The sequence below is a fragment of the Daktulosphaira vitifoliae genome, unplaced genomic scaffold (genome assembly GCF_025091365.1).
Source record: "Daktulosphaira vitifoliae isolate Bord-2020 unplaced genomic scaffold, ASM2509136v1 Scaffold_5, whole genome shotgun sequence".
NCBI classification, from domain to species: domain Eukaryota; kingdom Metazoa; phylum Arthropoda; class Insecta; order Hemiptera; family Phylloxeridae; genus Daktulosphaira; species Daktulosphaira vitifoliae.
In genome coordinates, this window is record NW_026099576.1 from 11,818,740 (window position 1) to 11,842,654 (window position 23,915).

Here is a 23,915-nt window from a genome sequence, read left to right on the forward strand (position 1 = left end):
TAATTTTCGTAAAAGAAATAATATTATTATTGTAAAGTTTTTTTAGTTATAATTTTATCTTTTATGAAAATATAAAATATTTAATAGTTTTCAATAGAATGAACATCTTATCCTTAATTGATCACCATATATTTAATAGTTGAGTAAATATATACTTTGTATTTATTTATCATAAAAACGAATACAAGTTCTCCTAAAATAATAACAACCTTAAAATACATTTTATTTTTGGCTTTGATAATTAATATAATATCATTTATAAATGGTTAAATAATTTTTAGATCCCCCCTTTATCCTTTTTAATATTACTAACTTCTATTTTTTAAATAACTTAATAGACACTATTTAATTAAGTAAATGATTGATCGATAACAATTTTTGGACCAATACTTCGTAACTTATTAACATATTTATACATAGGCGAGTAAAAGTAATCGTCCGAAAATGTGCAATGATAAAATCCCATGACTATTATACTACAAAAGAGCAATTGTAGAGTAATAAATTTAAAACTTAATAATAAATTGATAACAAATTCATTGATTATTTTTAGTTCGATAGACAGATATTGAGAAAATGAATACTGAGTCAATCGAACCAAGTAGTAAGAGCGACAAATTCAAATAATCAGATAAAAAAAATTAAAGTGTCATAAATATGTAATACAATAAAAATATTGCATATTCTATATTTACCATTAGTTGCTTAGTTGTGTTCTTTCGTGAACCGCAGATTAGAAACATGTTCATAAGCTAACTGGCAATGTTGCTTTCTTAAGTCTGTATAATTTAAAGGGACAGAGCATTGAAATCACTCTTATCGCTTATGAACTCCACACATTGCCAGTTTGCTTATTAAATTATATTTCATTTGAATTTGTGGCCGTATTTAAAATATTTGTTTCATCTACTGAAATTGTTGGTTTGAATTTGACTATCAAATATACTAAAATTATCGCTATTAATAGACTTCAGTTGGGTTATTTTTCTATTTGTTATTTAGTGTCCATTTGTATTGTAAATTAATTGTATTTATAAAATTAATGTTGTTCATAACGTCAGTTTGATTAATATTTGTTATACGTTATTCAAGTACTTATTTTTCTATATTATTGTCTTTCTGTTTTGTTCTATTTTTAATAGAAATCGCTATTATGTTTGATTGAAGTTTAAATTTTTTTTTTTTATTTTATTTTAAACTAAATATATATTTTAATTAACAATTATTAAATTATAGTTTAAAATCAATCTACTTATGATAACTAATCATCACAAAAAAATTCAACAAATTTGATACTTCATATTAGTTATTTTTACTGTTATTATTGTTTTTTAACTTTAATTTTAAATTATAATATAAATAAACGTCTAGTCTTATGTAATATATTGATTTAATTTTTTCGATAAATAATTGTTTTATCTTTAAAAATTAGTCAATTTTTTTATTATTTGATTAACTTTTTTCTTTGCTTTGTTTATAAACAGATGATAAACATTTCAATTTGATTTTTAATATTTAGTCTACTTTTTACTTGCAATATTTAACAAATAATTTTATAAAATAAAAACATAATTTTATTGCATTAAAAAAAATTTTCTTAAATATTTTTTTGTTTTCAAAATTTGCGTATGATGGTCACAACTTATGATTTATGAACTTAGGACTCAATATTAAGCGATGTATTACTAACATATCTAAAATAAAAATTGTCCTCTCTAAAATTTTTAATAAGCTTAATTTAAATTTCATATAAGTATGCCAAATATCGGATCATTCTAATAAATAATCTAGCAATTAAATTAAAATATGTAATATAAATTATATTTAATGGCGTCTCGTGGGTGCTGGTGGTGGGGATACAACTTAAAATATAATACCGCGAGTCATAGGTATAAAAAATTGTCAAATTAAATATAATAAAATGAGACGCAATACACATATAATTTTAAAGCTTAATTGATCAATAATTTATTTAAATTGCGTCTAATAAAAATAAAATGAATTTTTTTTTATTACAATTTTAGCTTTGATACGAAACTGAGAAGGAATCAATTTTACTATGATGTGTTTATTTTATTATTATTAAAATTTGTTTGATCTGTAACTACTTTTCTTAGAATTCATTCAACCGTTGTTTTTTAATGATAATCAATTGATCACAATTTGCATCTGGTTGAAGACGTTTCCCACAAAAATTGAATTTTTTCCAGGAGTTTTAGAGTGTAAATATTTTGTTACATATGGCCGATTGTTTGTAAACTAACGAAATGGTGAGAACAGTTCGTCCCTAGTCTCAGTAACTTCGTTTGAGACACGTTTTTCCAATATCAACAAAAGAGTGAAACATGTGCAAAATTGTTATTACCACATTGCCGCATTCATTCTATTTTATGTGATTATTCTGATCGTGTGAAAAAGAAAGCATATTTAGGTGAAAATGCGTTAACATTTTTTTATTTTATGACAAACTCATGGTAAATCAAGGTGTGAACTGGGTGTATGTGTAAAAGGTAACGTATATTTGTTGAGTTAGTTCTGAAACGAGAAGTTTGAATACTGAATTTTATTGTTGTTAGTTCAAAACCGTTTCCAATTGTTATGAAAATAAATAAATAATTTAAAGTGATTATGTGTAAAATAAAAATAAAATAATAGAATGGATAATTACATTAAATTGTAAGTTATAATTTTTAATAGAATACTTTGATATAGATTATTTTATTTTATTTTGATTTAGATTATTGTTATAGATTATTTAAATTATTTACAGTTATAAATATTTTATATTTCGAAATCATATTTCGTAAAAAAATTAACTATTGGTATCGGGGCTTGTGTTGCTTAAATAAAAGTTAGTTTAATACAGAATTTTGTTTAAATAATATTAATATTATAAGTAGAAAAGAATTTTAATAAAAAAAAAAAGTTTGTGAGATAAAGAAAATTATAAAAATAGTAGAAAACTGAAATTAAAATTAACGCAGGTTACTTAAAATAAAGTTTAATTATAAATTATGCGTTACATTTTGAAGATTTATTTTATAGAGGTATAATTTCAAATTAAAAATGAGTTTTATTAAATTAAGATTCTTAAAATAATAGAAAATTTTACTGTGTCTGGAATATAAAAGTTTTAAATGTATCAATGTTACAATTTTTTTATTAAATAAAAATAAAGTAAACATCATTAATAAAATCGTGATAAAAATATAATCTCAGGGGTTTCAAAGCTACTAGTTGGGCGCCACTTGTAATAAACCAAAAATAAAACGAAAGACCAAAGAAATGAATATAATAGAAATGGTTAAGTTAAATATAAAAATACATTTTGGTGGCTACTTTTAAATTATTATAATTATTATTTATTATAAGTTTTTGTAATTTGAATGTCTTCAATTNTTAATATTAATTGTATGATTTTTTTTTTTTTAATTATAATTAAAATTAAATATCTCGAATATTTATTATATGATTTACACATTAATTGTTTCTCTTATTAATTATTAATTCTCCTATATAATTTGTATTAATGGTTTATTACGTAATAGATTGTTGGAGATTCGAAAGCATAGATTAAATTGTACTTACCTTACGTCCTGTGAAATGCAATAATATTTCAAATAAACCAATGTGATTTTGGTATTAAACGCACTACATATACGATTTACACCATACGTCATATAGTCCATATAATTACTTACAAAAACTATTCAAAATTTTAAATAATAAGATATAATTACACAAAGTCTACGAATGATCTTACTTGTAAATGATTCTAAACACTCTTTATTTTACTATAAATATAATTTTAATTTTTTTTTTTTACTTATTGATTTTTGTCTGTTGAACAAGTACTTTTTTTTAGAGATTATATTTTATTGAGAGATCGACACCAATATTTCATCAATTTTCCTCTGGCCTGGCCAAAACAAGATTCAGAAATATTTATATCTATGTAAAAGATTTGTCAAGGCGGAATTGTGGTGGCCCAATGTGTCCCGGCGCTAGATAGCACCTTGAAAGGATGCGGCACAATAATCACCAAGACAAAAATTAAACATTGCAAATATACTCGTAAATTTCTCTGCGTTGTCTGCCGGCGCGATGTTTGTTAAAACAAAGACATTAGCAACGGTACTAACTACCCAATAAGAAAAGCTCACAATAGATTTTAATTATTAAATAAAATTTGGAGTTGGGTTATATTTATTATTAAAATAAAATAATTTAAACAATTTAATATTTAAAATATTATTTGATATTTATTTCCACATCAATAAAGATAAAGCATTATTATTTAATAACAGAAATTAAATAAAATCAAAAGATTCACCAAAACAAAATTCACTTTAAAATTTCTAAGTGTCATTTATTTTTTTAAAAAAAATATTCTAAGTCCAAATTAATTTAAAAAAATCGACTAAGTCCCGGAGAGTGAAATCTTGAGTAGAGTGTCGTAGCCCAGCGATCTCTACCGTGATCCTGGAAGCTGAGACTTTCTATTCTAATTGGTTAATTGTAATGAGGGCCCTGCGTGTAGACGTTACTTAATAATTTCTACAAGAAGGAGATTTTATCGCATAATTAAAGGGTTATTTTGTATTTTAAATAAGAGAACCCTGTTTTGGTGATCTTGTATAATCATAATATGTGACACACATGTTATGCCACCGACTCGAAACACCTCTTGATCGGGGCAATCAGTATTTTCGCCTGTTATGGACACGACTTGACTCTTAATTAACTAAAATTTAATGACAATACTCTTCAATATTAACAGAACAAATGTAAATTTATTATTGCTAAACACAATATTACATAAATTAAAATACCATTACTACACAATTATATATTTAAATGGTTTATATGCAACCTGGTTACTTCATTTATTCCGTCTTCACACAAGGACCAGAAACGATCTCCACAACATGAACCAGCGGATGGGCATCCAAAATTTCTCTTTGCTATCGAATTGGCGATCACGGATCTTAGCTGTGGGCTCTCAAGTTGAGGCACTCCACTGTCCGTCATAGGATCGTTTTTGCATAAGCGCCAAACACAACGACGCGCAACAATTTCGATCGCGTTAACCGATGGTACGAAAGTGGCGTTACATCTGATCGGCGGCCAAACAATACATGAACAAATGATAACATCATATTATATGGTAATATTATAAGTAAAAATATAATATTACACCTAGTGTATTGTAAATGGTGGGAATCTCTCCAAAAATTATTAATAAGTTGGTAAATTTTGACATTTATTTAACTTATTTTACTTGAAAATGTCACAACTTTTTGAAAAATAGATGAATCAAAACAAATTTTTAATATTAATACCTTAGGTATTTTTCTTCTTTTAGATATGTTTTTTTTTTTTTTTGAAAATTTGACCCTTAACCTACCCATGGAGGTTGGTTCCAAAATTAATACTTCTTCATAAAAAGTTTACTTTTTCAACTTAACATTCGAGAATGTTCCAAAAATTCTCCGAGCTTCAAACATATGATAAATTAAAGCTTATGCTGTATACTAATAGGTAGTTTTTTATAAAAAAAAAATTATCCCGACAATTTGTGTCGTCTACATGTAGACAGCCCTCGAAGTTAGATAAAAAATATTATTTTGGTGTTAAAATCACAGTTTTATGAGTTGTTATTTTTACTTAAATTTGTCAACTGAAATCTAACAATTCCTTCAAAAAATGAAACCTTATCTACAGATTTGAATCGAAGTATTTTTTATGATAATGATTTTAATCACTGTGAGATTAAACCTATACTTGTCCCAACTATGCCGCGACACCACTGTGCCGATATTTGGGCGTTCATCGTTTCCGCCAAAATTGACCGTATCGTTTCCGCCAAGCATCGTTTCCGCCAAGCATCGTTTCCGCCAAATCTGAATAAGGTCGTTTTTTCGTTTCCGCCAAACTGATCTTCTACCTGTCTATCTACTAAAAAATTTGAGAACCATTTAGCTTTATCCATGGTAGGCAGATTCCCGTACCAAAATTTTATCACATAAATACACTTTTATAAACAAAATATGGCGTTTTACCAAAGGTAAATAAATTATAATAGATAACTGTCTTAAGTATGTATATATATTTTTGTAATAAATAATAAAAGTATAGTTTATAAAAAAATATAGTCATCAAAACATTGAAATAAAATTCTAATATTAATTATAAGCTTAAAAAATATTTAATATAAGAAATAATATAATAAAAAATAGATCTATGATCTATACATTTTTCGGTAGTTGTTGGAAACTAATTTTACAAATTCAAGTCTGCTAATTTCTTTTTTATTAAACTTATCAATTGCCTCTTTTGTTTTATTGGAACGGATTTCAATTTTACTCCGTACGCTTATTGAGATTGCGTTATTAGAACTATATATTTTAATGTAATTATAAGATTGAACGTTTTCTATTAAAATTTTTAAAAATATATTAATAGAAGGATGTGCCTTATAAAATTGATCATTAAAATGTGAATGGAATGATTCACAATTATTTGTTGTCCGGGCTAATGAGGGGTCCATCAATGCCCAAATTTTTGGAGGATATTTGCTTTCCTCAGAAATATAATTGTCGATTAAATAATCAGCATACTGAATGAAAGCTATTCCCTCAGGTATTGATGTCATGAAGTCATCAACGAAACAATCAGACACGTCTTCTGGATTTAAAAAAGTTAACCCGAAGGTACCTTTTAACCATTCACATGTTTTATAAGCATTACTCAAACCTAACTCTTAAAGTTTTCTGTACCAACTCTGGGTTAAGTGAAATCTACAACCAATTATAGTAATTAATGGCCACACAATTAGAGCAGCTTTGTGAATAGAAACTTCGAAATCGACAGTTATATTTTCAGGATACAGTAATAACTTTTTTTCAGTGCATTTATATTTTATAACCTCAAAAGCTTCTTTATAAGTCTCTATAAATTTATTTTTTAATAAACAAAAAACAAGTGGTACATAGTAATTGTTTATATATCCGTGTATGGTAAATAATTGTACACAATTTTTTGGGCAATACTGAAAAGTTCCATCTACATATATTGATTTGGAATTGCAAAGAAATTTGAGGTTTGTATCACAAGAAAAAATAATAATATTTTTCTCATGATCGTTGTGTAATAAAAACTGTTCTCCGCGCGTAGTTAGTATTTCTGTATGATCAATAATTGTATGTAATTCACTTATAGATTCTGGATTAGTAGGAAAAAATTGTCTTCTAGTGCGATAAATAGTTTGGCGAATACATGACACATCCGTTGTCGTAAAATTATTATTACTTAATGTTTGAATTTCCCCTAAAATTATTTTTTGCGGTCTTTGGCAAATATCGTCTACGGCTTTGCGTTTACAAGCGCCTGCTAATTTTTGTTTCATAATTATGGGATCAGAACAAGGGCCATTACATGTATGTTCTATATTAAAACTAATTTAAAATGAGGTCAGCTTTAATCAATTTAACTAAAAATTTTAAAAATACCTGTTTGATCAATAATTTCATCAAGCTCATTCACGTGAATGGTACCTTTGCATTCTTTTACAAAACAACGCCAACGTATGTTACCCGTTTGTATTGCTTTATATGCAAAACGATACTTAAAATTATTCAATAAAATCATTTGTTGGCCCCGCTTACTTCTGATATATTCAAATGACATTTTAATTAAAAAAATAAAATAAAAAAGAACGGATGGCAAAATATTTATCGATATACCGATCAGTACACTGCTATCTAACTAACAATAATAGAATAGGAAAAAGTTCGATTAAATGATAAGTAGATAATTATTATCGGGTTATTTTGGCAAATATTTTAACCAGTGGTTCTCAAGCTTCTATTTGTAGACAGGTATAAACTATCGGTTTGGCGGAAACGAAAAACCGACCTTATTCAGATTTGGCGGAAACGATGCTTAGCGGAAACGATACGGTCAATTTTGGCGGAAACGATAATCTCCCCGATATTTAATTTCACAAATCAATTATTTTGAGTACTTGAGGCGTTGTACGGTAATGTCTGCAATCACCATTGTCGATATTTATTTTTTTACCTTTTATAATTTTAAAGTCCATTATTAATAATTTCAATATACAATAAAATAAATGGCTTTTATGATAAATGAATGTATTAATTTCTTTAGAAAATCACTATTTATGTATTAGAAAAATGTTTAGATATTATTTAAAATAAAAATGATATTGCGGACATTGACACACAGCTTTTCACTTATATATATATACTAGTAAGTATAATATTTTCACTTATATATATATACTAGTAAGTATAATATTTTTACTTGATATAGTACTAACAGGTGCAATGTCAAAAGATATACTAACAGAAATAATACAAACTGATTGTTGCATTGGTGTGTTACATGTAAGAATAGTAAAAATTATAGACCTTTGAAATCTGTTAACTTTAAGCTTTTTTAATAGTTAATTATTAACTAAAGATTGACTACACGGTAGGCAACACAGTATATAAACTGTGCTGAAAAACTACGTTTATTTTATTATATTATAGAATATGAAATAATAATAATACATAACTTTCAGCAAACACAAAAATTTTTACCCATTCCAATAGAAAATTAAAAATTAGATTTTGAATTACAAAATTTGATAGTAAAAAAATATTATTGTTGGATACACATCGGTTGAGTGCGCTGTCGAGAATTTGTGTTGTGATTGATTTGGCTATCGTTGTGCTACATTGAGTTGTTGTCGGTCTTCTCTCTATGTCTACATTTTAGCTAGAAGCTCTATGGCGAGCCAATAGTTTTGTATACGTCTTGTTGTAAAATTAAAATATCTTTGCGATTGTCACACCCTTGTGTGCTCAGTATATCGCCGTTGTTTTATGAGATACATTACAGTATCATAAGCAGCATATTGTACACGTTGGTCAGCTACTTGTATTCGACTTCAATTGATCTTTTCAAAATTCAATATTATCATCAGCCGTTTCAATTGGTCGATAAGTAAAATAAACTTGTTCATATTCTTTTTAAGACTTTCTCACATTTATAATTTATTGTATTTTTATATCAGTACCATTGTGGCAATTAGCATTAAGTGTCCCCTTATCCATAACGGTGTGTGTAAGATTTTATGATTCATGTATAATACATTTAATTGTTACATGTTTTAAAAAATCATTCTATATTACAGTCCATTCTACTTATTCCTTTTCTTCGACATAGCCTGACTTAAGACAAAATAAAACAACGAATTTTAACGAACTTACATGAGTACCACCGGGCGCCTTGTTAATTCAACTTTATTATATTATAGGATATGAAATAATAATAATGCATAATTTTTAGCAAACATTTTTACATATTCTAATAAAAAATAAAAAATTAGATCTTGAATTACAAAATTTGATAGTAAAAAAATATTATTGAAACAACAAAAGATGATTTATCACACATCGTATAGATTTAAAATTTATAATTTAAGTACATAAATGATGATAATTGTAATATTAAATGATTAGTTAAATTTTGTCATTGTATTAATAAATGGAAAAAATTATTTTGACACATGAATTTATTTACATACAATTAATTAATACACATACATTTAATTATTTAAGTTCATTTGTATAACACAATTTGTATCAATAAATTTAAGTATATACATATACTATGATGTGTATAAATATAATAATTTTTTTTTACTTGACACATTGCAATCTGCCGCAATATTAAATTTTATTATTATCTGAAATAGTACTCTGTTGACCATATCAAATTTAAATACTAACCGAATAGATAGTATAAACAAGCAGTTTTTTTCTGGCGCGTTACAAATAAGGACGGTAAAAATTATAAGAATCAATATCTAACTGCATACAGTCCTCTGTGTAATGATCAAACATTAAACAATAATAGCAACTGTAGAAACAAAAAAAAAAGTTAATTGAATTTTTTACTGTTAAATCATATAATAAATACCGTTGGCCATAAATTTGTCCAATTATCACTATGTCCTTCGCCCAATTTGGTCGCGAAGCATCAATAACAAACTTTGCTTTTTGCGGAGCTCTATGATATCGATAACGACCAACTATATCTTCCTAAGAAAAAAAAGATAATTTTTAACTCCAAAATTGCTTTTTTTTTTTTTTAATTCATCAATATATCGTCTATGTGACAGAATCACGTATCACGATTTTTGAAATTATTTTGAAAGAAACAAAAAATAAACTATTTTTGTATAATTTATAATGAATACTATTTTTAAATGTGCTTCATTACTGCAATATTATAATATGCTTACCCTATTGAAATAATAGCATTTCCTATCATTTGAAATAATTCTTCCAACTTCATTCTTATTTCCAAAATAACGTATAATTCCTTCTTCATTTCTATTAGTTTCCAAGCTTTCTCCTTCATCAACAATTACTTCGTGCTCTGCCGTATAATTTAAGCAGTCATCCTCAGTATCAATGTTTTGAGTGTATAAACAGTGCGTGTCTTCTTTCGACTCCACAGAAATCATAACATGCTCAAAGCCTTCTTCTTCACTCTGTTCTTCATTTACTAATGCACCTACGATTTGCATATCGATATCTTCATTCTGTATCGTGACCAATTCCTTCTGATTATTACTATTTGGGCATATGTCATGTGCCATAATTTCTAATTAATAACATATCAAATTTTATTATTAGGATTGTTTAAACAATAATTTGTCTAAAATGAATTTTTTGTTTGACTGAATTTATATAAAATTACATTAAATGATACTGATGCAATCATATATCCCATTACATCTTTGTATCCCCGTTTGGGCTTATAACAATGACACAGTGACACACGTAATACTACAGAAGGGCAAATTGCCTGAGTAAAAACTTTAGGAATTCACGGCCATCGTGCTATAATCGAGTGTCTCAAACACCAATTGACTTTTTACTATCATCGCGACTATTACTTATTCAAATAATTAGAATTTCACAAAGAGCATGGGGTTAATTTGTATTTACAACTGATATTTTAGAACTTGCACCAGAATAGGTTATTACATCTCTGAGGAAAATTTAATTTTTCAATAAATTATCAACTCAAATCTCAAGTTTAAAATTAGCAATTTGTTGGTATCTACTATTTATCCATTGAGAGTATATTTACATTCGTGATATATTGGATATTTGGTTGTTATATATAAATCGTTTCAACTATTTCAATGTATAAAAATTAAATAAGGACAAACAATTAATTGGAAATTAGTTATTTTCAATGTCACATTACGATATTATAACTCAAAAAGCCACAAAAAATTTATAAACAAAATACGGATACATATTTCGAAAATCATTATCATTGTCAAAAGTTTTAATTTATTTTATTTATCTATAGTTCTTTATATTAAAATAAATATGCGCAATTATCTATTTTTATCCAGGTATCACAGTATTATATTATATAAATTAAAAAAATAAAATTGGGAGAGCACTTTAACATATATTTCGTCATACTTAATAACAGTAAACAACATATTAAAATAAATTAGTGTATTAATTTTCTGTACCCATTAAAATTCTGGATACTGAAAGAATTTTGGTTAACTATCGTCTTAGGCTAAATTTAATTAAAAAAATACCTGGGCCAGGTTGAGCTATGATACCACCTTCATTGCGCTTCTTTTTCTTTGTAATACAGCACGTCAAGTATCTTGCCAGCCGACCAAAAAAACTATTCCTCTTCATCCTTTTAGTAATGTAAACAACAAAAAAAAATGTAACAAAATAATTATTTTCGAGTTAATAGTAGTTAACAGTAGTAGAATTTAAGGACTAAAAAATAATCTTTCTTCACAAATTTAATAACTAACTAATATATGTTTGATTATAAACATCAGTGTTTCCATACGGGTATCACATGGCAACTTATATTTTACTATTTTTATGATTTTAAGATATTTAAATAATTGCATTAAATTAAGAGATTTTCAAACATAAAACACTAAAAAAAAGTATATATAATATACAATTTATTTAACATTACAAATTTACATAAAATATGATTTTTTTAATTTTGACGACTATTTAAATAATTTAAATTATCATATTAATAGCTAATTATTAGCTACTAACATACAAAAAATACGTTTGAAATTCTAAAATATTACTGGTTTTCAGTAAGCATTAGTATACATAATTTGAATTATGGTTCATATTATAAATTACATAAGTTAGATAATATTTAATGTTAAAATAAAATCTCTATATAATGAATGTGATGAAAAAATAACATTTTTAATAAATCGTGTTACTATTTTCGAATTTTATTTCAAGATAACAGTAAATATGATATTATTTAATCAACATCAATACTGTTATGGTAGTTGCATTAACTTCAGTTGTTCAGATTAAAATTATATAAGATAATACTGCACGAATCAGCTTTTAATAGTCTGCTGCAATGCAACAGTTTTTTTTTATAAAAGTTAAAATATACCGTACCGACTATATACAATAACTATATATAATAACTATTTTTTGAGAGAGCCTTGTCATTCTATTTGAATTATTTATTTGCACAAATTATTTTGATTCGTAATATATCATCATCATCTATTAAAGGCAATGTCTTGTCGTTGAAGTTCATGAGTTCCAAGATATTTTTAAAATATTGTTTCCTTGGGCCTCGTCTTGGTTTTTTCCCAGTTATTTTTCCTTCGTCGTAATATATGTTCTAATAAAATAATAAATTTGTAAGAAACCCTTTTTTTTTTTTTTATTATACTCTCTAGTAAAACATATTACTTCTCTGTTGCTTGTGATATCAGCATATGGACATATGAGCATATAATTCTTAAAGCATATGCTTTAAAAATTTCTGTTCTTTATGATAAAATGTATTTTTATTTATCTTAATTCGTTAGAAAAATATTTGTCTTTCTAAATATAATAGTACATAAAATATTTTATTTAAATTTTAAAATTACATTTTTATATTTTGATTATGTATTTATAAAAAATAAAACACACATGTCGATTTAAACGTAATCACTGGACTTCATATAACAATTGTTGTTCCAGTGTAATAATTAAAAGTAAATACTTCGGCTAAACATTTTCTATAGAGATAAGTGATACTTCTCAAAATTATATTGTAACCTGAAATTTAGTTTCACTAGACAAGGAGTCTTTTAACATTTAAAGTTAATACATTTAAATAACGTTGTATAATGAATGATAATAAAAATTAAATTAAAAAAAAAATATATTATTTCTAAAATTTGTTTTAATTTTAGTAGAACAATTTTATTGCTAACATTTTTTAAATGTATTTTAAATAAAAATAAAAATACAACCAAAACTAGAATATAACATAAACGCATTCTCATTTTTCAAAATTAAAATATAATTCCCTTAAATAATTTTCAAACAACATTTGTCGTAATATGCCTAATGCTTTGCATTGCGCATCTTACATTTATCAATGAAAAATGTATAATCTGTATTTTATATTACTAGTATACAAACAAATAATTAATTTGTCTGTCATAACATATACACTGTTGTACACTAGCTATTATATAAGTATATATGTGTTAAATTGATTATTGTATACTATGAATCTTATCTTAAAATAATAATCATATTATATTCAATTTATTACAAAAAACTGAAAATCGCTCAAAGCACTGTCGACAACATCCTATGATGAAGGGAATTAAAAATAATATAAAAAGGCTTAGTTCTGCTTGAACGTCCATGAGCGAGCGTGCCAGCGAGTAGCTCTTCTCCACTTTTGAAGCTCTTAATTCATTATAGAATTCAGAATTTTTTTGTGAAGTCTATACTTCTCAAACTAGACGCGACCCCGTGTTGTCGTCGGTATATTTTAAGACGATATTGAATATAATCATTTTTGCATCAAGACTTTATTTATTTATTTAAAAGAAGTATTATAAATCTTTACGGAAGCTATATAAAAGAAATAAGTAATTTCATACTAACCCAATTATTTAGAATTAATAATCTGAGTAAAGAATGGTAGTAACCATTAATAACTAGTTAGTGCTTGGTCATATACTTCGACTGGGTGTCAGAAAGGAGGCCTCCGCCACTCCAAGAATACCTCAGTATTCGCACTAAAGCACATACCAGTTAATATCACGCTTCGACTGGGTATCAGATAGGAAGCCAAGACCCCGGCCACTACAAGAATACCTCTATGAGAGAAACTTAATTCATTTCTTATTTTATCTACTGCTCTAAAAGAGTTTAAAAACCTAATGTGATTTCTACTGTATATTTAAACACTTTGACTGAGTATTCGTGAGATGGCCAACGACTCTTCGTTGCCTCAGTATATTATGTCAGGTACTTACCAGTTAGATCATTTATAATACCTCTATAGAGAAATTTTAATCATTTATTTTTATATCTACTTGTCTTTATTGTAAATCCTTGGACTCTACAACCCCGATAAGACTTTGTTGCTCACGAATTGACCCAATCCCCAAATATCCAATCCAACCTTGGTCACCCGATATTACATAGTCGCTTTATCTTTATTTTTGAATTACTACACATTTTTATCAATTAAATTTTGAACACCCGTATTTGAATTTAGTATATAATCGATAAAAACTGAACTATATTATAAATTTTAATTTCCAAGTTACTAATAATAACTTATTGTAAAGCGCCTTGCTTATACAATTTTGATACATAATTATCAATGAGATAGATCGTATGTTTGTAATTTTCTTGTATTTTTTAAATAAATTGTTTATGCTCTTAGATATATGTTTTTATGAATACAACTCTCAGTGGAGTATTTGAGGGGCATTTGTTTTTCTGCTATTAAATATGTAATGCTGATATGAAAATATTTGTTGACCTTTTAATTTTTGCTCATAATAAGCTTAAAATGAAGTAATACAATTTTACTTGGTAGCTTAAAAAGAAAATTTAAATTTTCTTTCCCCTCTCTATAATGAATTTTAAATACGTCCAGATGTCTATTTGAGTACATACGAGGTGTATCTTAACTTATGATTAGGACTAACCTAATTTAATAAAATATCAATGAAAAAATTATAAATGTGTATATTTAAATATTTTTAGTAAAATATGCTAAATATTGAGTTTTTGTTATTTTTTCATCAAAATTTTACTTTTAGAATATCCATTTTATAAATAAGTTTTTAAGAAAACTGTTGTTACCAAAAACTCTTATTTTAATTCAGCAGTTACGTTTCTATAGCATATTTAGCAACTAACGACTCGTTTAGCAAACAGAGCCGCTTGTGACAGAGTCTCGAACCGAAACATTGCATATCAAGCAATACCGCGTACTGACTCACCATCCCTCTTAGTTCACTTGATAGACTTAAATGATCCTTAAATTGAATATGTTATACGTGTCATAAGTATTGTCTATTCCACTTTAGCAATCATAAATAATAACTTTGTAATAAAAAAAAATTTTGATAAAACATTATTTTATTTTTATAATTATATACTAGTCAGATGAATTTATTAGTGTGTTAAATTATTCATTTGTAATATTATATTATCACTTATAATATTAATTATATTATGTTATCTTTTGTACATGTATGTCATATATTATGAATTCACAAGATCACCAAAACAGAGTTCCCTCCTTTAAAACACAAAATAATCAATAAACTAGGGAATTAAATCTGATTATTGTACAGATCCAAAGTGTAATATTCTTTTGATACTTAATTAAATTCAAATGTCTCGTTGGCGATTGCCAGTGACATACCGACGCCGCTGAGGAGTGTGATAGTTTAATTTTGTTTGCATGGTCCTTACCGAAAAAGCCATAAATGAGTTCATACAGCTGCACGTATGGATTAGCAATATACAACGTATTACATATCATTGTTTGTTTACACAAATCAATTCTCGTACCGCGTTGTAAAGAACATCTCTCTTTTTAATTAAATAACGTATTTCATCACATAAAATTTTATTACCATGAATCATTGTAGCAGACCTGGGAGCCCTCTGAGGTCTGGTCAGCCTTAAACAATCCGTTGAAGAGCCACTTTATTTTTAGTTATTATAAGTGGCACCCAACTAGTAGCTTCGAAAACCCCGAGATTATTATTATATAAAAAAAATTCACAATTTATTAATACCGTTTATAATTTTTTATTTACTTTATTTATAAAAAAAAATGTTTTATCTGTTTAAACCTCCAACCCATAAAAATTTCTTAAAAATATTTTAAAGAATCTTAGTTTTATGTAATACTTTTATTAAAAAAACGGTTTTATTTTAATAATTCAAAATTAAATATAAATATTGTCTAAAAAAAAAAAAAAAAACACATAACTTCTAATTTATAATTAATTTTTCTTAATAAGTAATTACATATAATTTTAACTTTAGATTTTTCTTATTTAAAAAATCTTATTTTTATAATAATTCTTTTCGAATTATAAAAATATAATCAGAAGAAAGAAAGAAATTTCTTTCGTCGATATTTACACAATATCGTGATTAATACAACTTAAACAGTAGTATTCTTTTTAAAAAAAAAAAAAAAATGCTTAAATATTTCAAAGATTTCTAACCAATACTTATAAAAAATGATATATCAGCGCATAAATAACGTAATATTTTATTTAATAAAATTAGTACTATATTTTTTTCAAACTACAAAAATATGTTATAAATTCTATTATGTTATTATGGCGATCAATTCAATAATTTAACTTTATTAAACATTATATGCATTTTAGTCACAATTTATCCAAATACATATAGTTTAATATAATTAAATGTTACTAAGTATTTTATTCAACTAGAAATTACTATTTTATATTAAATATAGGACTAATATATTAAAAAAAAATTTTTTTTGTAATACATATTAACAACATAAGCTAATACTGAAAAGATTCCTTCTTTTCAGTATTAGCTTAAAAAAAAAAACGCTTATCAAGACAGTACGGAATATAAATTTTTTTAATAAAAAAAAAAAAAAAAAAGAGAGAAATATGAATTATTAAATATAGTATAATACATTTTTTTTTTAAATAATTCAACTTTTTCAATAGATCATCCGATGATAAATAAATTGTCTTATAGAAGTAAATCTTTATTAAAAAAATTAATATCAAAGTAGTCCTAATTTATAAAGTTAATAAATAATATATAATTTAACTTATATTTTTAATTAAATATTTGTACTGATTTTACTTTTCAGTGAGTTAAACTTTTTATACCTCAATTTAAAACAATTCTAAAATTAAAATTAATTTAATTAAAAATATTTAATTTTTGATGATTTTCTAAATTAATTACTTACATATTAAGAATTATTTTTTTTTAGAGGTCAAGTTTATTACCTACTGATAAGTTTTAAATTACATGATAACGATAATATCATATATACCATATAATTGTATTCTCGCTGTACTTAAACTAACCAATGCGATTCTAACAAGCTCATATAAAAATTTTTATTTTTTTTACTGTTAAAAACTTTTCTGATAAGTACATTATCGCTCTTTATAATTCTATAAATTTAATATATATATCAGAAATTTTGTTTCCCAAAAACTGTTTAATATAACAGAATTATTAGAAAATTCATATACATATATCTAGATCAAGTAAATACAATGTTTGCCGATAGAATAATAACTTTATTTTTGGTCAAATTTTTTTGATGATTCACAATCCTTTTATTTATATCCTTTTGAAAACCTATTTAACTTAAGAAATGCNATTCAAACCACAAATTACATATCTTTAGATACAATTAGGGATAAAATAGCGAAACACAACAAAAATAAAACACAAAAACAAACTATTAATACAATTAACAACAACAATAAAGAACACATTTATGACTCAGAAGGTACGGAAATAAAAATTTCTCCGCATTTATCGGTTGATCAACATAATATATTAATCTCTCTAATAAAAAAATATGTACATTTATTTACTTCAGATATAGCTAAATTACATCCAGCCAATGTACAACCCTGTGAAATTAGGATAAAATCCAATGCTAAACAACCTAAATTTTGTTCACCTCATAGAGTATCACCTATACAGCGCGAGGAATTAAAATCACAATTAGACAAATTAATGGCAGCCAATATTGTTATACATACCAAATCTAGTTATGCTTCACCTGCGTTTTTAGTTAATAAAAAGGAGAAAGGCTCATATAGATTAGTCGTATCATATAAAGATCTAAATAATATGGTAGAACCTGATAATTATCCTTTACCAAGAACCGCAGACCTTTTTAGAAGTTTAGAAGGATCAAAATATTTTAGTACTTTTGACTTAAATTCTGGTTTTTTCAAATTCCGGTTAAAAACAAGATCAATATAAATTAGCATTTACTACCATACATGGCTTATTAACATTTACACGTCTACCACAAGGTTTTCGTAATTCTAGCGCTATCTTTCAAAGAGAATTAAATAAAGCATTTTCTCAATATCTATTTAAATCAGTAGTTATATTTATTGACGATTTAGCCACATTTGGAAAAGATTTTGAATCCGCGATATTTAATTTAGAAAACGTATTTGAAATATTAGATATATATTCATTTTCTTTAAAAACATCAAAATGTAATTTACTTACTGATAATATAGAACTTCTTGGGCACGGCATATCTGAAAAGGGTATTACACCGTTAACACGAAATATTAAAGCCGTTACTGAATTCGAAACACCCAAAACAACTAAACAAGTTAGAAGTTTTATAGGCATGTGTAGTTATTATCGTAGACTAATAAAAAATTTTGCTAAAATAGTATATCNCTAATAAAAGATTTCGCTAAAATAGTATATCCATTACAAAATTTAATAAAGAAAGACGCATCTAAAATAGTGTCATGGAACTCTGACCATGAAAAAGCGTTTCAACAACTAAAATCAATACTGACCTCGAAGCCATTGCTGACACACTTCTCATATGAAAGGGGAACGTATTTAACTGTTGATGCCAGTTTAATGGGCTTGGGAGCGGTATTAGAACAGCCAAACGAAAACAATGTTATGAGACCGATTGAATATGCTTCTCGTAAATTACTCAAATCGGAAAAAACCTATTCTAGCACTACCCTTGAATTATTGGGATTAGTATTTGGTATTACATATTTTAGAGAATTTTTAATGAATAGAAAATTTATCGTCTTTTTCGATAACATCAGTTTGCTATACTATACAAATTTAAAGATCCCTTCGGCAAGAATTGTTTGTTTAACTTTAAAAATTTTAGATTATGATTTCATGATTCAACATAAAATTTTCATTGAGAACAGAGTAGCTAACTGTTTCTCAAAGTAAGGTACCATGAATATCATAAATGCAGTAATATTTTATTATTGCCTATAATCCGACCAAAACGAAAGCGCAGTGCACTATAATCCAATACGCGTAATACACAGGTATATACCAATGAAAACGTGAATTCACTTAATGTTGACATTTCAATAAAAAAAAACAGTAAACATCGCGATGTAAGATATTATGATAATAATATGGATAATTATATTAATGAAAATAATCCAAAAGAATATTTACAACAGAAAAATATATTTATAGAGAGCTCTCAAAACAACAATAATGATGAACCCCAAGAATAAATTGCACGAATAATGAATATAGAATAAAAAATGATTAAATATATAAAGGGGACGCCCGATTAAATAATGAAAATATACCCCGAAATATACCCTAAGATATACCCCAAAGTATAATGAGCGCGCAAATTTATAAAAATAATGAAATTGATAAAGAAAATAGCGCGCAATATATAAAATATAATAATACGGTACTGTGTCATCATGAATATAATAAAAATGGGATAAAATATAAAAATAATGCGCGAAATGATAAAAATTATGAATATGAATATAATGGGGTAAAATATGAAAATAGCGCGCAAAATGAAAATGATAAATATAGCCCGCAGACTAATAAATATAATAAAAATGGGGTAAAAAATGAAATAAGCGCACAAAATAATAAAAATATTGAATATAATGATTATGGGGTAATTTATAAGAACAGCGCGCATAATATTAAATATGATGAATTAAATAATAATGGGGTACTTAATAAATATAACGCGCCAAATAATGTTAATAATAATAAACATGGGGTAGATTACAAAAATAACACGCTTAATACTAACATCTTCAATCAACATTATACTGAAAGTCAAACCTATCAATCAATAACCAGAGTATAAGCATAGTAACTTAAATATTTCGTACATTATTTTGTCTGCAATCAAAAGTGTTTTACCAAAGAAATACAAAATCCTGTAGCCAGCAATTAAGCAACAATAAATATGCCAAATCTAATCAAACATTTATCAACAAATTAATGGCAAAACATAACTATTATAAGAAATATTAAAATATTTATCTCAGTAAAAGAAAAACTAAACACATAGTCTAAAAATGAAAAAGATTCTGCTACACGTGGTATGGCACATACAGGTGTATTCGTTAACCAAAAGGAATGATATTCGGTCAATCAATCAGAACAAGCTGAATATGAAAAACTTTAATAGTGTACGATAATGTTTGAGTGAACATGTAAATACTCGAGAAAATCATACACAGAAATAATGATGAAGACTTCGAACAAAAACAAAAATATATCACCCATACGTTATGCTTATATAATATTATTATCTCTTCATTGTATAAAAATAATAATTCCTACATTTTAAATCTCAGACACCAACTCATATATCATTAGTACAGATAATACTAAAGTAAAAAAAAACACAATCGCAATTTTTATTAAGCATGAGGACATGCTTTCAAAAAAACAGGGGTACATTTTATAATATTATTTTGATACTTATTTAAATTCAAATGTCTCGTTGGCGATTGCCAGTGACATGTCGACGCCGCTGAGGCGTGTGATAGTTTAATTTTGTTTGCATGGTCCTTACCGAAAAAGCCATAAATGAGTTCATACAGCTGCACGTATGGATTAGCAATATACAACGTATTACATATCATTGTTTGTTTACACAAATCAATTCTCGTACCGCGTTGTAAAGAACATCTCTCTTTTTAATTAAATAACGTATTTCATCACATAAAATTTTATTACCATGAATCATTGTAGCAGACCTGGGAGCCCTCTGAGGTCTGGTCAGCCTTAAACAATCCGTTGAAGAGCCACTTTATTTTTAGTTATTACACTACAATTAATAGTAATAACTAATAAAAATACTTTAATTTATAATTAATTATTCTCTCCTTTCGCTTAAATATATCTTCGTTCTAACTTCACACATCTTATTTTCACACTTTTAGTGCTTCACTTATTGATTTAAAATAAATAAAAACACTAATTTATATAACAGAAAAAATGTGGACGGTTTATTGTTTAAACACTAAGAAAAATTATATAAAAATTATATTAATGCACTACGTGTACTTAACTACTTAATTGATTAACTGATGACTAGCTAACTAACTGATTGACGTTATCGTTCCGTCGCGCCATTTTATATTGTGTTGAGTTCTAGAAGATTCTCTTATGGAGTGATCGAGAACATTCGCGCTATATGCATTTTGTGTTGCCTATCCGTCGCGAAGATTCTCGATCATTCCATAGTCACTACACACTCTTGAGATTTAGTTTTTTTTGTTATTATATAATTTGAACTCAGAATATTTTCTCAAATTAAACGGAACTTAGAATAATTTTAAAGTGAATTTGGTTTTGGTGAATCTTTTATTTTACATTGATTTGTTCATTGAATAGTGATGTTTTATTTTATTATTTTTTCATGAAAATTAATGTTAATAATATTTAAAACCTCAAATATTTTAAAATTATTTTATTTTTAGAATAAACCGAAATAAACTTTAATTATTCATTTAATAATAAATATTTATTATGAGTTAGAGGTTACAATTACTTCAGATTTAAACTAATTCAATAATAATTCTATTGGACTAAGTGTATTGCATCTCTATACTTACTGGGTAGCTAGTCATTGAGCATAATGTCTTTGTTTTAACGGACATCGTGTTGGCAGACAGCACAAAGAACTTACGAATATATTTCTAGTGTTTAATTTTTGTCTTGATGATTATTGTGCTGAATTCTTTCAAAGCGCTAGCGCCGGGACACATTGGGCCACAACAATACCGCCTTGATAAATTTTTTACACAGATATTAATATTTTTGAATCTTGTTTTGGCCAGGAATATTTATAAAATATTAGTGTCGATCACTCAATAAAATATACTCTCACAAAAGTATACATATTCAACAAAATCAAATAAGGGTACATTGTTGAATTATATTTATAATAAAAAAATATGAAGTGTATAGAATTGTATACATATAATAAAACAGTCATAGATTTTGTGTAACGGTTCCGTATTATTTATAATTAAACGTTTTTTTTTAACGGTTATATTAACTGTATAACGTGCAGTGTACAGCGTGTGAGACACAGTGTGAATTAACATTGGATTGTTTGAAATAATCGTTACATTACGTGGGTACGAGGTAAGTACAAATTTTAATTTTCACTTTCAAATCATAAACATTCTATTGTGTAATAAACCATTAAGATATGTGATAAAGTTTTGTAGGATATTAAACATCATTCATTCAATATTGTTCAACCCTGGATCAATTCACTATTTATCATAACGTTTGTGTACATTTTTATTTATTTGACCTTTACCCTCATGTATTTAAACTCCGTTTATTCACCCTTCTAAAACCCTCTTTATTCATATCATTATATTCTTTACTTCACCCTTACATATTTTGCCACATTTAAACATGTGTTATTCCGCCATTTATTATCTTGTCTAATTTTCTATTATTCGGCTATATATCCGTTGCATTATACTTTCTTTACATTATATATTCTAACTGAAAACTAGTCCTCTAATTTTCTTTTAGTATATTATAAGCTTTCACACCTTCATTTTAGAATTTACACCATTTTAACTTATTTTATTTCCTTTAACTATAAAAATCACATACCCCTATGTAACCATGCCATTTCTTCTTTAACTCCCCTTTACCCTTTTATTTTACTTTTCTTTTTAGTTTATTATGCATTCCAATAGTTATATATAATATTGTAAAAAGTTATTATAGCAATATACAGGGTGACCCACCACTCACTGACAACTTAAATAACTTTTGATCCAGTTAATATTTTTAGCTGATTTTTTTTTTAAATAATAGTTATACGTTAGGTCTATAGCTATATCTCAATAATTAATTTTTTTACATTTTATTAAAAATATTAATTATTTTTAAATTTTAAATAAAATGTAAAAAAAAAATCTAAGATAGCTATTTTGTAGAGTAGAATTTAAGAAAAATTTTAGTAAAAAAATATCTTATTAATATTCAGTAGTAAATATTCTGTAGCGTTTTGAAGTTTGTGAAAATTTGAATTTTCATGTATTATTTTACGGTATTAAACATTGAAATACGTATTGAGAAAAGGACAGAAGAAAACGCTATCTTTTCAAGATTCTTTTGAATGAGAGTGATAAGTAATAATTGCCTTATCTAATTTCTTATCATGGTATTAATGCCAAGTTTGTAATGTATACACATTATCATCATATGTATACACAGTAATCATGAAAAGATAGCGTTTTCTTCTGTCCTTTTCTCAATACGTATTTCAATGTTTAATACCGTAAAATAGTACATGAAAATTCAAATTTTCACAAACTTCAAAACGCTACAGAATATTTACTACTGAATATTAATAAGATATTTTTTTACTAAAATTTTTCTTAAATTCTACTCTACAAAATAGCTATCTTAGATTTTTTTTTTACATTTTATTTAAAATTTAAAAATAATTAATATTTTTAATAAAATGTAAAA

At 25.9% G+C, this 23,915-nt stretch overlaps 2 protein-coding genes across 15 annotated transcripts; both read right to left on the reverse strand.

The window, feature by feature from the left end:
* Positions 1-6,179: 6,179 nt before the first annotated feature.
* On the reverse strand, positions 6,180-7,911 carry LOC126906637 (uncharacterized). Its single transcript, XM_050687320.1, has 2 exons — positions 7,512-7,911; positions 6,180-7,446 (listed from the first exon to the last, which is right to left on the reverse strand). The coding sequence occupies exons 1-2, from the start codon at positions 7,687-7,689 to the stop codon at positions 6,764-6,766; spliced, it is 861 nt and encodes a 286-aa protein (XP_050543277.1). The 5' UTR covers positions 7,690-7,911; the 3' UTR covers positions 6,180-6,763.
* Positions 7,912-8,608: 697 nt separating this feature from the next.
* LOC126906638 (uncharacterized) lies at positions 8,609-22,095 on the reverse strand. 14 transcript variants are annotated; one of them, XM_050687326.1, is made up of 8 exons: positions 20,980-21,099; positions 13,038-13,166; positions 12,813-12,947; positions 12,510-12,741; positions 11,648-11,754; positions 10,319-10,683; positions 9,994-10,115; positions 8,609-9,933 (listed from the first exon to the last, which is right to left on the reverse strand). In XM_050687326.1, exons 5-8 carry the CDS (start codon positions 11,751-11,753, stop codon positions 9,843-9,845), a joined length of 684 nt encoding a protein of 227 aa, XP_050543283.1. In that variant the 5' UTR covers position 11,754; positions 12,510-12,741; positions 12,813-12,947; positions 13,038-13,166; positions 20,980-21,099; the 3' UTR covers positions 8,609-9,842. The 14 variants fall into 14 exon arrangements, with proteins under 14 accessions (XP_050543283.1, XP_050543285.1, XP_050543281.1 ...); XM_050687328.1 differs by lacking the exon at positions 13,038-13,166 and adding an exon at positions 18,648-18,679; XM_050687324.1 differs by lacking the exon at positions 20,980-21,099 and adding an exon at positions 15,846-15,975.
* Positions 22,096-23,915: the final 1,820 nt, after the last annotated feature.

Coding starts and splice junctions, on each gene's coding strand:
- LOC126906637 (XM_050687320.1), bottom strand. CDS start 7,689: ATGTCATTTGAATATATCAGAAGTAAGCGGGGCCAACAAATGATTTTA. Junction 7,447..7,511: donor TGAAATTATTGATCAAACAG/GTATTTTTAAAA, acceptor GTTTTAATATAG/AACATACATGTAATGGCCCT.
- LOC126906638 (XM_050687322.1), bottom strand. CDS start 21,003: ATGAACTCATTTATGGCTTTTTCG. Junction 18,680..20,979: donor ACTCATTTATGGCTTTTTCG/GTAAGGACCATG, acceptor TACCCTTTTCAG/ATATGCCGTGCCCAAGAAGT. Junction 10,116..10,318: donor AATGCTATTATTTCAATAGG/GTAAGCATATTA, acceptor TTTTTTTCTTAG/GAAGATATAGTTGGTCGTTA.